General features: G+C 42.0%; 1 protein-coding gene across 2 annotated transcripts in view; it reads right to left on the bottom strand.

Annotated features, from left to right (window-relative positions):
* LOC139559711 (CUGBP Elav-like family member 5) overlaps positions 1-14,771 on the bottom strand; it is a 41,417-nt gene that overhangs the window by 8,807 nt on the left and 17,839 nt on the right. For both annotated transcript variants that reach the window (XM_071375942.1, XM_071375943.1), the window contains exon 4: positions 1,176-1,304. In XM_071375942.1, coding sequence (XP_071232043.1) covers positions 1,176-1,304 — 129 coding nt within the window. The remainder of the gene's footprint in view (positions 1-1,175; positions 1,305-14,771) is intronic.

Here is a 14,771-nt window from a genome sequence, read left to right as displayed (position 1 = left end):
CTTTGCACATCATTATAACACTGTACAGTATATAGCCATAATATGACATTTGAAATATCTCTCTTCCTTTGTAACTTTGTGAGTGTAATACTGTTCTTTTTGATATTGTTCATTTCACTTTGGTTTATTTTATATTTAACTTGCTTTGGCAATGAAAACATATGTTTCCCATGCCAATAAAGCTATTTGAATTGAGAGAGAGAGAGAGCGAGAACGCGAAAGAGAGAGCAAGAGAGAGAGAGGGACAGAGAAAGACAGAGGGGTTAGTGGGAGGGAGAGAGATGGGGTGGAGAAATTGCACATCGTTACAACACTGTATATATACATAATATATACATAATATATACTTAGTGTGACATTTGTAATGTCTATATTATTTTGGAACTTCTGTGAGTGTAATGTTTACTGTTCATTTTTATTGATTATTTCACTTTTGTATATTATAACTACTTCACTTGCTGTGGCAATGTTAACATATGTTTCCCATTCCAATAAAGCCCCTTGAATTGAATTGAATTGAGAGAGAATGAAGTTGAGAGAGTCTGTATAGCTGTCTCGCTTTCCTCTCAAAACGAATGTAGTATTCACACTTTTCTTTTCCTCACTCACATTTTTCGCTTCTTTGAGCGATAGTGTCTTCACACAGTCCTGACTAGAATATTGCTGTGGTATGTGACCAGTGTGTGTGTGCTCTCATGCGATGCCTGTCAGGTATATATCTCAGTGTGGTGTGTGAAATGACTTCTGTCACTGCAGAGTCAAGCCATTGTGTCAGCTGTCACACAGACGGAACATCACTCTGACCTGGGAGATGCAGGTTTGACACATCGGGAGAATGTGTGTGTGTGTGTGTGTGTGTGTGTGTGTGCGTGTGTAGGCAGAACAACATCATTGTGACATGAGAGAGACAGGTATGAGGCAGACAGAAAATGGAATATGTAAAACGTTTCTGTCCTGGAATACATCGGCAGATCATCCGAGTCTATCAATAAGATTGGTGTCAGACTGACTACAAAATGTTGCTAGAATGATGGATGAAGAGAAAGTATTTCGTTCTTTTGTGCATATTCAACCCAACAACCCTAGCGAATGCCATGGAATCTACTAGAGTATCCCCTACAAGTGTGTTTGAAAGCGATAATGTAATAGAGAATAAGAAAGAAAGGTTCATATACCTTTGCTGTTTCCGTCAGGACCTCTTAGTACGGTGCACTCATCGATGGCGCCGTAGGGCTCAAATAGGCGGTACACATCCTCCTCTGTCTGCTGCTTGTTCAGCATCCCCACAAACAGCTTCCTGTCCTCTGGAGGGACAAGAGGAAGCGCCGTATGGTCAGAGGCACAGCCCAAAAATACTGTAGTCTGTACTGTCAACAAGGACATGAGAAATGAAGAGAGAGAAGGAAATGAGACTAGGAGAAGGAAGGAGAGGAAACTACCAGAGTGAAGGAGAAGGAGTGTTTGTTTGCTCTATCCCAGCAGAACCCAGAGTTGTCTCTGCCAAGACAGCTCTGTGTAAAGGTTCATACCGTAACTGGGCTATAGGCTAGAGGACTGTACCATAGCCTGCTTTGATACACACATACTAACCCCACATATGCATACACACAATGCAGAGGACTAGGCACACATACATGAATTTACTTTCATATTTAATCAGTGGATAAACCCAACATTAGGCCTAGAGCCTTTGTCATGTGCGGGGGTGGCAGACACGTGTGTGTGTTGGGGGTCGGAAGGGGTGAGGGCTATGTGTGTGTGGTAAAAGGGGGCGGTGGGAGTTGGTGTATGTGTGTGTGTGGTAAAAGGGGGCGGTGGGAGTTGGTGTATGTGTGTGTGTGGTAGGGTTCTGAATAAGGCGACATGAAAGCGGAGGCCTGCTGTGCTTTGTGTTTTTTTGATGACTTCAGGGATCTGTGTTATCAGACCAACAGAAAGTGGTGGGCTGGCACATTAAAGTTTGAAGCGCGAACAAGCTCACACACACACAAACACACACACACACACACAATAGTGTGACATCATCCGCCCCCTCACTCCACTGCTGCGATCAGCACGCCTGCTGACTTCACTGAACACATAAATCAGACAAACCGATAAGTAAATATTCACAAACCAAAGATAGAGAGAAATTGACACACACATACGCTGGTTGTGGCAAGTGTTGCATCAAGAGTGTGAAACACACAAATACACCCAGAGCAAGGCGTTGCATCAGTAATGTAAATCACACGGAGGGTCTATGGGGGCAAGACTGATTAGATGAGAGTAGAGAGCTACTGGAGCCTAGACTCTTCTACAGCGTTATTGCCAAACTCTATAGGAGAATTAGTTTCTCTCTCTTTCACTCTATCTCTCTCTCGCTTTGTGGTAATATCTCTATCTGTATTGGTCACTTCTTTCTCTATATCACTCTTCTATTTATCCCATACTCTCTTTCTCTCCCTCTCTTCCTCTATCCCTGACTTTCTCTATTTCCCTGCATCCCTTTCTCTCTCTCTATCATAAACATATGCGGTAGATAGGATAATGCCCCTCGTCACTCCACTGCAATCATTAGCTGCTTCTCATCAATTCATTCATTAAACGCTTTACTAGTAAATCCTGGCCCTAGGGGCTCAGGGCCGTGTGTGTGTGTGTGTGTGTGTGTGCATAAATGCGTGCGTGCGTGCGTGCGTGCGTGTGCGTGCGTGTAGGCAAGTGTGTTTGTGTTCTCATCTGCTCTGTCCTAGAAACTAAAAACAGACTGTGAAATGCTCCTCTCCCCCACCAGAGCTCAGAGCGCATCAGAGAGCATCAGACGAGTGTAGAGAACAGGATTAAAGATTCATACGCACAATTCAAGTCAGATCATCCTCTCACCCCTCCCCCTAGCTCCACACTGACACACACACACACACACACACACACACACTGCTGACCCCAAAAGCACAATTCGAGTGAGATCTTCCATTTTCCAGCCTCGCTCATATTCACATCACCCCTCTTCCCTTTCCTTACAAAGCCTCCCCCTTCCCACACACACACCGCTCTCTCTCCCCCAACCTCTTTTTATCCTCCCCCACCCCCGCAGTAGCAGTGCACACTTAGCTAACTCCAATCTCCCATCTCAGACTCTAGCATCTCATTTAGTGTTGGCACATTCGGTCTCAGCGTGTGACTGTGTATGTTTGTCTATGTGTGTGTGTGTGTGTGTCTGTGCGTGTGTATGTCTGTGTGCTTTCATCTCCACACAGGGCTTAGGGCCATCTGGTATCAGTGCTGAGGCCAGGGAGATGAGTCCCTGTTCCAAAGGCCTGGGAGAAACTGATAGCGATGGAGCAGAGAGGGAACGTAACCGGAGCAGAAGAGAGGAGAAGAGGAGCTTCCAAAGGCCTAACCACCATGAATCTCTCATCTCTCTCATCTCTCCTACAATATCTGGGTCTGGTATTAAGTGTAACTATTGGCCAAACTAGTGTGATGAGTAAGCTTGGGAGAATCTCAACTGCATTTCCTTGATTACTTGCGTCCTCTATCCTCACCTCCTTCTCAAAATCCATTGGATGATAAGGTCAGAGGTCCCCTCTGACCTTTTCGTCTAATGGGAATCAGGAGAGGAACAAGGAAATGCAGTTGAGATTCTCTGTCTCTGTTAGCTCCCAGAGCAAACGCCTAGGCTTCTGCTCAGTGGACTAATGCATGCGTAAAGTACAGGCGGGCAAGGCAGTTAGGTGCTGTCATGATGGACATGGATACTCATGTACTGAATAATTAAGGACTAGCTTGTGCTAAATCAGAACCTATGCGTCAAATTCTCTGCCAAACAAAATCAGGCAAAACATCTGAAAAATCATTATGAAAAGTAACGAAAAACATCAGAAATTTGAGTTGCAGACGGTGCTTGCTTAGATGTCTAATAAAAGCAACAAACTTCACTCCCACTCCAAATGCCATTACTGACCATTTCCATAAATTTCTCCTAGGTTCAAAGGTGTTTTAGTGTTTGAAGTGTGTATGGGGTGTGGGGGAGACATCAAAGAGAGATGGGGATGCTGTGTGTGTGTTTGTGTGTGTGTGTTTGCGCGTGTGTATGCGTATGTGTGTGTGCGCGTGTACACGCACGCGTGTTTGTGTACGTGTGTTACTGTGCACGTATGTGTGTGTACGTATGTGTGTTGTGGCCTTAGGCTGGTTGGTATCTAAGGACGGTGGTGTAGCAGTAAACACCTTGCCCTCCATCTCTCTGACGGTGTGGAGCAACAGCAGTCTGTCTGCAGCCTTCGGGTATTATCATAACATTTGAACTTCTTGGGGTAAAATAAGTTAGAAAGCTATGAAACAAGTTAAAAGTGACTTTGTGTTGGTGGAGGACAAGTTGTACATGCAAAACAGGTGCCTTTGCTGTGATAATGTTCATATCACTATTGTAAGTAGTTCTCTGGATGATATTGGCACACATGATGTAAAACAACCATCAAAGGCCTATGCGGTACTGATACACAGCCGAATCCTATGGAATTTCCTATTCCCCTTCCATCTGGTGTTATGCTCACATTTTAATGCATACTAGAACTTTACATATACAGTACAGTGCCTTCGGGAAAGTATTCGTACCCGTTGACTTACTCCACACTTTGTTGTATTACAGCGTGAATTCAAAATGGATTCAATAGTTTTCTTCTTCTCACCCATCTACACACAACACCCCATAATTGTCACGCCCTAAACTTAGAGAGCCTTTTTATGTCTCTATTTGGTTTGGTCAGGGTGTGATTTGGGTGGGCATTCTATGTTCTTTATTTCTAGGTTTTGTATTTCTTTGTTTCTGGCCGAGTGTGGTTCCCAATCAGAGGCAGCTGTCTATCGTTGTCTCTGATTGGGGATCATACTTAGGCAGCCCTTTTCCCTCCTTCTGTGTGGGATCTTGTTCTTTGTTTGTGTGCAGGGAGTTTGCACATCGAAGCTGTTCGTCGTTGTTATTCTTTATGGTTTAGTCCTTTCTAAGTTTCACTTCGTTATTAAATTATGTGGAACTCAAAGAACGCTGCGCCTTGGTCTCTTCCGACGACGACACCCGTTACAATAATGATGAAGTGAAAACATGTTTTAAGACATTTTTGCTAATTTATTGAAAATGAAATACAGAAATATCTAATTTACATAAGTAATCATACCCCTGAGTACATGTTAGAATCACCTTAATCAGCGATTACAGCTGTGAGTTTTTCTGGGTAAGTCTCTAAGAGTTGTCCACAACTGGATTGTACAATATTTGCACATCATTCTTTTTTAAATTAAGTTGGTTGTTGATCATTGCTAGACAGCCATTTCTAAGTCTTGCCATAGATCTTCAAGATTTTAAGTCAAAACTGTAAGTAGGCCACTTAGGAACATTAAACGTCGTCTTGGTAAACAACTCCAGTGTATATTTCGCCTTGTGTTTTAGGTTATTGTCCTGCTGAAAGGTGAATTTGTCTCCCAGTGTCTGTTGGAAAGCAGACTGAACCAGGTTTTCCTCTAGGATTTTGCCTGTGCTTAGTTCTATTCCGTTTCTTTTTATACAAAAAACTCCCTAGTCCTTGCCGATGACAAGCATACCCACAACATTGATGCAGCCACCACCATGCTAGAAAATATGATGAGTGGTACTCAGTGATGTGTTGTGTTGGATTTACCCCAAACATAATGCTTTCCATTGCCCCCCCCCACATTTTTACACTGCTGCTACTCTCTGTTTATTAACCATGCATTGTCACTTTACCTCTACCTACATGTACATATTACCTCAATTACCTTGACAAACCTGTGCCCCCCGCACATTGACTCTGTACGCTACTGTTTATTTTATTGTTGCTCCTTAATTATTTGTTATTTTTACATTTTACATTTTTACATTTTTAATTTTTTACTTTAGTTTACTTTAGAAAGTACTTTCTTAACACTTTTTTCCCCTTTTTTCTTAACTGCATTTCACTGTAAGTTCTACATCTTTTGTATTCGGCGCATGTGACAAATACAATTTGATTTGATTTTGATTTGATTCAGGACAAAAAGTAAATTTTTCGCCATATTTTTGGCAGTTTTACTTTAGTGCCTTTTTGCTAACAGCATGCATATTTGGGAATATTTGTATTATGTACAGTCTTCCTTCTTTTCCCTCTGTCATTTAGTTCAGTATTGTGGAGTAACTACAATGTTGTTGACCCAGCCTCAGTTTTCTCCTATCATAGCCATTAAACTCTGTAACCGCTTTAAAGTAACCATTGGCCTCGTTGAAATCCCTGAGCGATTTCCTTCCTCTCCGGCAACTGAGTTAGGAAGGACGCCAGTATCTTCGTAGTGACTGGGTGTATTGATGCACCATCCAAATTGTAATTAATAACTTTACCATGCTCAAAGGGATATTCCATGTCTGTTGTTTTTTTTATACTCGTCTACCAATAAGTGCCCTTCTTTACGAGGCTTTGAAAAACTTCCTTGGTCTTTGTGGTTGAATCTGTGTTTGAGATTTACTGCTAGACTGAGGGACCTTATAGATAATTGTATGCATTGGATACAGAGATGAGGTAGTCATAAAAAAAGAATGTTAAATATAATTTTTGCACACAGAATGATTTCATGCAACTTATTATGTGACTCATTAATAAAACTATTACTCCTGAACTTGCCACAACAAAGGGGTTTACAGTTTTTTTTTTACAATCGCTAGGACCCATTTCTCAATACTTAGGTCACTTTTTCAAAACTCTTCACACAGTTCTCCTAACCAACTTTCAGCTTGGCACAGCAGTTAATTTCACATCCAAAATGCACTAAAACTACCAAAACACTTCATACATGTCTCAAATCAACTCATTCTTCCATAACACTAGCAAAGGTTGTCACCCAACAAGCACACTTTGTCACTCATAAAACAATGACCTAAAAAAACACTAACAACAGGTAGCATTACACAATGTTTTCTAATGTAAAATGTCCTTCCAAAACAAGAATGACACCTCTCTACTGTTTAGAATTCACTGCAGCATATGTTACAGGAATGAATTAGACATGATGCAATATGCTTCAATATTTTTGTCATTTTTTGGTAGAGTGATTCCAAAATACAAGAATTTGTATATACACAATCTACCGATACAGATACAGTAGCAATGCTAGTCAACCCTGTCTTCTGCATTTGGCCACAGGTTCTCATCCACATCACATCTTATGTCATCTTGGGCAATACACCTAGGAAAGAACCTTTTGGCATGCCTGGTCCATCCCTGGCAATCTTCTGCAGATATGTCCAGGCATCCAGCATGCATTGCGTCCAGGAGGGACATTTGATCATGTGGATGGTGGTCATAAACCTTCCATCTCCATGAGGTAAATAATTCCTCTATGGGGTTGAGGAATGGAGAGTAAGGTGGGAAGAAAAGTGACACCATCCTGGGATGGGCTGCAAACCACTCTGTGACTGCACGGGACTGGTGAAATGCCACATTGTTCCATACAATTACAAACGTTAGCTGATTTCGCCTCACTGCAACCCTTTCCTCACCTGGCACAACCCTTCCATAGAGGTCATCCAGGAATGAAATGAGACGCTCTGTGTTGTATGGCCCAATTAGCGGTTTGTGTAACAGCAATTCATCAGAGGATATTGCTGCACACATTGTGATGTTGGCACCCCTCTGGCCCGGGACATCCACTGTGGCTCTTTTCCCTATCACATTCCTTCCTCGCTGCCGTGTTTTGGCCAAGTTGAAACCAGCCTCATCCACAAAGATGAATATGTTGGGTGTTTGCCTGGCTTCAATCTCCATGATTCTCTCAAATAAACAAGGAAACATGAGTTAGGCTATTACGGTAGTTTACATTATACCTAAAAACATGCCATTATGTGCCTCTGCCCTGTTTGGTTCTGTTCAAAACCAGTTCTGTATTTTATAGTCATCTTTCCTGGACATATTGATCCTGAGTTGCTTGACTCATTCAGAGTTCCTCTCAAAGGGGACAGTGTACAACTGCTTCATCCTGACGTGATGTTGTTTCAGGACTCTAGAAATAGTTGTTATGCTTACATTGTGAATATTTCAAAATGTAATGTTGTCTGCCAACACTCTGTCCCGAATCTCTGTGAGTTTTATGCCATTGTTTCTGATGACCATATCAACGATTGCAGTTTCCTGCACAGCAGTGAAAATCCTACCTCTCCCGCCTGCGGGAGGTAACCGTTGGGTTCTAAGCAGAAATACAATTACAATTACACACAAGTGGGTTTGGAGGCTTTGCTCAATTTACTTCTGTAATGTGCAGTTCAGTCAGATGTCCTTGCAGAATGCACATCTTACCTGTTTTGCCGGAAATTTCTCACAATAGATGCCACTGTTGAGCGTTGCAGATTTGGCTGCACTCTCAGACCAGCCTCTCTCGTTGATAGACCATGATTTATTACATGATCAATTATAGCAGCCCTAATCTCATCTGAGACTACAGCTCTTGATCTTCCTCTCAGTCTTCTTCCACCACGCATACATACTCCTCTCCCTCTCCCTCTCCCAGCCACTCTTCTTCCTCTCTCAGCCACTTCTCTATTTCTGGCTAGGTCCGTGTTAACATTACAGTACAGCATTATTCCTAAGGTGTCCCCTTTTGTATAGATGGTAATGTCATTGAAAGACTAACACCTGGGTAGGTGTTCAGCTACAATGGGAATCAGCTGTGGTTGGTTTAATTGTTTTGATAGTATTTCATTTTTTAGATTTGGAATATATTTCAATACATATTACTGTAGAAATGTAGCAAATTGCTGCTGTCTTATTCAATTTTGTGTTATGTTAGGTTTTGGACTTAAGAGTAACAGTTTGAAAAGTGTATGTAAACATGTGCAAATTGGCCTGTAGGTACATTTGGTGGTGGTTGTGTCTGAGTGAGAAAATAATTCATGAAATTTGACAGATGTCTGTTGTTGTCATCTACAGTGTATGCATAGGGACCTCAATAACTCTATAACTCTAATAATAACTCCTACATGTACATACTACCTCAACTAACCGGTGCCCTCGCACATTGACTCTGTACCGGTGCCCCCCTGTATATAGTCTCGCTATTGTTGTTTTACTGCTACTCTTTAATTACTTGTTACTTTTATCTATTTTTCTTGTCCATATTTTTTGAAACTGCATTGTTGGTTGGGGGCTATTACAATTTGATTTGATGTAGTCATTGAATGCATTTGTCATGTTCTGACCATAGTTCTTGTGTGTTTTGCTTGTTTTAGTGTTGGTCAGGACGTGAGCTGGGTGGGAATTCTATGTTGTGTGTCTAGTTTGTCTGTTTCTATGTTTGGCCTAATATGGTTCCCAATCAGAAGCAGGTGTTTTGTGTTGTCTCTGATTGGGAATCATATTTAGGTGGCTTGTGTTGGGGATTGTGGGTGGTTGTTTCCTGTCTTTGTCTTTTCTCTGCACCAGCTAGGACTGTATCGGTTTGCCACATTTTGTTATTTTGTAATTGTTAAGTGTTCACTGTTTTCGTCTATTAAACATGTTGAGCACTGGCTACGCTGCGTGTTGGTCCGATCCCTGCTACACCTTCTCTTCTCTTGAAGAGGAGGAAGGCTGCCGTTACAGCATTTTGTGCCAAAGCAATGAAAAATGATTCACAGTTTAGCCCACATAGACTGCTGTTGTGTTCACTGTGTGAAGAGTTTTGAAAAAGTGAAAGTATTTAGAAATGGGTCCTAGCGATTGTAAAAAAAAAAAAAGTAATATTTATTGACTCAAGACCTTTAAACTTTTCATTTTTGATTAATTTGTAATAATTTCTAAAAACATAATTCCACTTTGACATTATGGGGTATTGTGTGTAGCTCGGTGACACAGCATCTCCGTTTAATCCTTTTTAAAATCAGGCTGTAACACAACATGTGGAAACAGTCAACAGATGTGAATGATTTCTGAAGGCAATGTTTTTAATGTCACATTGTAACCAATCATTTCCCCAAGCGAATGAATCAAGTACAACTATATTCAACACAGAGATAGCTGCGTTCATACACACGCATCTCATCATTTTTGACATGGATGGTGTCAGTGGTGTGGTGCTATTTTTTTGGGGTGAGGGAGTGCAATTTCAAAAAGAAATATATATATTATCATTACTCAATCAAAGTTTGTACTGACAGATTAAATATCATTATAAAATAGGTGCATAAAATGCATCCTCCAATTGCACCGTCTGCCTATGCCCACGCGTCTTCTGTGTTCTATTTTTAACATCGTAAACGTTCTATTTTTAATACCCTCAAACACCAAAATAGGCCATTATCACTTTCAATCATACATGACGATTCTTCACGTTTTACCCGTGAAATGTCCAAACTGTATGCGAACTAATAGCCTTTCTTCTAGGTCTATTTGCTTTCAATCAAAGCATAGCCTGCAGTGCGTGCTGTTGACCTTTGGCCGCATGACGAAATAAATGTGATTATTCAGCTTCAGATAAGAAATGACTGCGGAGGTGTTTTTGGTGTAACATATTATAGGCCTACTATGCTACAGTAGGCCTATAATGTGTTATTATATCTGGGTCTGTTATGTGAAATACGAATTATTCATTAGCCTATGTGCCTATGTATCTTGTGAGAAATTGATTCCGCTGTGCTCTAACTTTACTAAACGAGCACCATTGTGAGAAGTGCTAATCGACTATTTGTAAAAACAATAGTAAGTGATGAGTAGGACTATTAGGCGGATACAACATCTGGATGTGGATTATTTGAAGCGATTTGAGCGCCCTTTGAATCATGGTGCTGAAAGGACAACACCATAACCAAGTGGTCACATATCGTTCTGGGTTCAACTGCGCAAGAAGGGTCCGTGGAGATTTTTGTTCCATGCCGTCCCTAGGAGGGGTGCGTCACTTGAGTGGGTTGAGTCACTGACGTGATCTTCCTGTCTGGGTTGGCGCCCCCCCCTTGGGTTGTGCCGTGGCGGAGATCTTTGTGGGCTATACTCGGCCTTGTCTCAGGATGGTAAGTTGGTGGTTGAAGAAATCCCTCTAGTGGTGTGGGGGCTGTGCTTTGGCAAAGTGGGTGGGGTTATATCCTGCCTGTTTGGCCCTGTCCAGCGGTATCATCGGATGGGGCCACAGTGTCTCCTGACTCCTCCTGTCTCAGCCTCCAGTATTTATGCTGCAGTAGTTTATGTGTCGGGGGGCTAGGGTCAGTCTGTTATATCTGGAGTACTTCTCCTGTCTTATCCGTGTCCTGTGTGAATTTAAGTATGCTCTCTCTAATTCTCTATTTCTCTCTTTCTTTCTCTCTCTCGGAGGACCTGAGCCCTAGGACCATGCCTCAGGACTACCTGGCATGATGACTCCTTGCTGTCCCCAGTCCACCTGGCCGTGCTGCTGCTCCAGTTTCAACTGTTCTGCCTGCGGCTATGGAACCCTGACCTGTTCACCGGACGTGCTACCTGTCCCAGACCTGCTGTTTTCAACTCTCTAGAGACAGCAGGAGTGGTAGAGATACAGAGAGAACGACAGGGAAGAAACCACCATTTACCTACCTATAGGCTGCTATAGCCTACATGTGTATTTAGTTTGTCATTTTATAATTTTAATGGAATTTTACTTTTTACTTAAATATAATTTATTTTGAATTGATCTGTGTTTTCTCAAATTGAAAAAAGTGAGGGAGCACCGCACTACATCCATGGACGGTGGATGAGGTGATTTACCTCTCAGCCACAGGGGTGCGTCTCTTACTTATTCCCCCTGACACCTGGAGAACCCCTCACTACGATCAAAGGTTCCACCCGGGTGTATACACTCCCTTTAAAAGAGATTAGAAAGGTGCAGGGTTAGGGATATACTGTATCTGTTCATATGAATATCTTTCCTGAGGGGGAGTGATAGAGAATAAGGGAGTATATGGTGAGGTTACAAATAAGGCTGCAATGTGTGGCTTTGTGCGCACACGCGCACACTCACACACTCACTTGTGCAGGCACGCATTGTCAGGGAAAGGGTAGGCTATAGTACACAGAACAATGGGAGTGTGTAACCCACACATAGAGATTAATGAGTATATGGGCAACATGATTGTAACATGAAAACGAGACTACAGCAAATTAGAATTTGGCCCAAAGATCTACAATAAATTTGCCTGGCTTCCCAGACTCCTACCCAAACGCTATGCCACGCCCACGGACGGGAGTTTCTTCAAACGTCAGAGCAACGGATTGGAAGAATTGAGTCGTCAAGCAAACACGAAATGTGAGGTTCCCCGACAGTGTGGAGATATAATTCAACTTGAAATACAAAGGTCCTGTGGGGGAGATATTTCTTTAGATTCATCTCATAGCAGCAGTCTAATGGATGCATTTGTGCGCATATCCACCATTGGTGTTCATAGTCATAGATAAAGACCCATGATGGCTGAATGGTTGCTGTACTACAGTAACCTCTGGAAGCATCTAGACAGTGTATGTATCCTGCTGCCTCCCCAGGGTCTTTCCAGTGTTCAGGTATAGATAATCACAGTCTAAGAGCTCAGAGGAGAGGAGAACAGCTCAGTGCATCGACCTATATTCATCTGTTCTGCCCCTCTCTTCCCCTAAGCCCTGCTACTGTGGACTCGATGTTCCAGCACCAAAGAGAGAAGAGACAGACCCCCCCCCCCCACACAGAGAGAGAGAGAGGGACAAATTCAGGCACATATACACACAGAATAGGGCATACTGAAGCACAAGGCAGAAATGAATGAATACACACACACGCATGTGCACACACGCAAGCATGCACGCACAAACCCACACACACCCATATTCCTTCAGCTACAAGGTTTGTGCCACTCACCATGTGTGTGTGTCCATGCCCACATGAAAAAAATGCGACCGTTTACTAAAGAATACAACACTACTTACTGTAGAATTCTATAATTAACTGTAGTATACAGTGGAATACTTTACTACACACCGTAGTAATCCTTGATCCTTGAATGTTGTAGTATACCGCTAAAAACACTGTAGTAAATACTACAGTAATGTCAGCAAAAACACTACAGTCCGCTAAAACACCCGCAATTTGTGCCACCCATAATTGAGAAACTTACATGCCAAGTATTGACTAAATATTTTGTTTCCTATCCGTTCATAAGCCAGTCCTACCTACATACAGGCAGTAGCGGTGCGTGGGTAAAATCATTGGGGAAGCCAGTAATTGCGATGTTTTCTCTATAACCTGTTAATTCATACGCCTTGCGACCGTGATATACAGGCCTAAAGGCAAAGAAAACAATAAGACACAGTGGCAGAACAAATTCAACCAAACCTTTGTTTTATCACAAAACCGGATAGCAACATCTGTCCAGTTAAGTTCACAAAGCATATTGCATGTACAGTAACAAACAGTTACATGACCGAAAGCCTGGTCAAGCAGGTTAATGCTTCCTACATGTTCGGACCACTAAACAACTATTGATTTAGAACCATAGAGTGTTATTGCAAGTCGCAAGGAAAACAGGTGCTGCCGCTATTCCAGCACCATTTCAACTTCAACATTTCAACATCCTCAAATCACCTCTGCTTAGTCTGATACAGTGACAACTAAAAGATACCAAAAACAGTTTAGTCCAATCAACTTAAGCTAAATATGATGTGGCTGTCCATGGTTCTGATTTCTGGATGCGTGTGTGCGTGTTCATGCAAGTAGAAAAACATGTTGACTCACCCTCAGCCATCCTCCTCTCTTTCATCACTCTATCATACAGTACATACTTTTATTTTTTGTTGTCCTAGGCTACCTAGCTAAAATGCTTGCTCGCTAGCCTAATTTCCATTCATGGGCAATGTTAGCTAGTTAACATTAGCCTTCTACATCTGGCTATCGTACATATTGAACTTCCATCCACTCAGGCCAGGGGCACAACAATGTATGAATTAATGGTTGGATCAGAATCGCCGTCATAATCATTAGTCCAAATAAGTAGTCCAAATTAAGTAGTCTAATTTAGGACAGGGCAAATTTTAACTAGCTGGCTAGCTAGCCACCGGAGGACAACAACACAACGAGATGCAACAATTAAAAAAAAATCTGTCAATGACATATGCTCTCAATCGGATTTGATAGGGGGGAAGCCAAATCCAAGCTGGCTTCCCTTGACACTTTTTTTTTGGTGCGCCAGGACCATTCACAGTTGAGCTCACTCAGTTTAGCTCAAAGCTGATTGGAAAATGTTGTATACTTTTTTGTCAATGGAGGCCAGATGCTCGCTGGCTTCCCTTGCCTTCAATGCAATGGGCGGCAACAATGTCACTCGTCACTCGTTTGGACCAGACAGCATCAGATAGATGGGCTACACGTAGAGAGACAGAGAGGCACTGTTTTGCTCGCTCGGATGCTTTCTCATTAATAGATACATTAAGCCTCTTGCGAATTGAAAGAGATTCATGAAACACAGAGAGACGAAAGATAAATGACTGTTTAAAAAATATATATATTGGTACTTTTTTTGGAAAAGCCTCACTTCCCTTGGCATCTATGAATACACACCACTGCCTACAGGTTATGGAACATTTGGTATTTGAGTATTTCTCCAGTATGTTTCCTGAATGAGAAAGCCTCCACTTCTATGTCAAAGATAATAAAATAAGAAATGATAGCAAATACTACAGTAATGTCTGCAAACACACTACCTTAATTACTATAGTATATGCTACAGTTTTCATGTACTACAGTATTCATACTATAGTTACTATAAATGTCCCGTTTGGCTCAGTTGGTAGATCGTGATGCTTGCA

This window comes from Salvelinus alpinus, chromosome 30, assembly GCF_045679555.1.
Source record: "Salvelinus alpinus chromosome 30, SLU_Salpinus.1, whole genome shotgun sequence".
NCBI classification, from domain to species: domain Eukaryota; kingdom Metazoa; phylum Chordata; class Actinopteri; order Salmoniformes; family Salmonidae; genus Salvelinus; species Salvelinus alpinus.
Note: the sequence above shows the minus strand (reverse complement) of the source record. Positions and strands in the feature narration are given on the sequence as shown.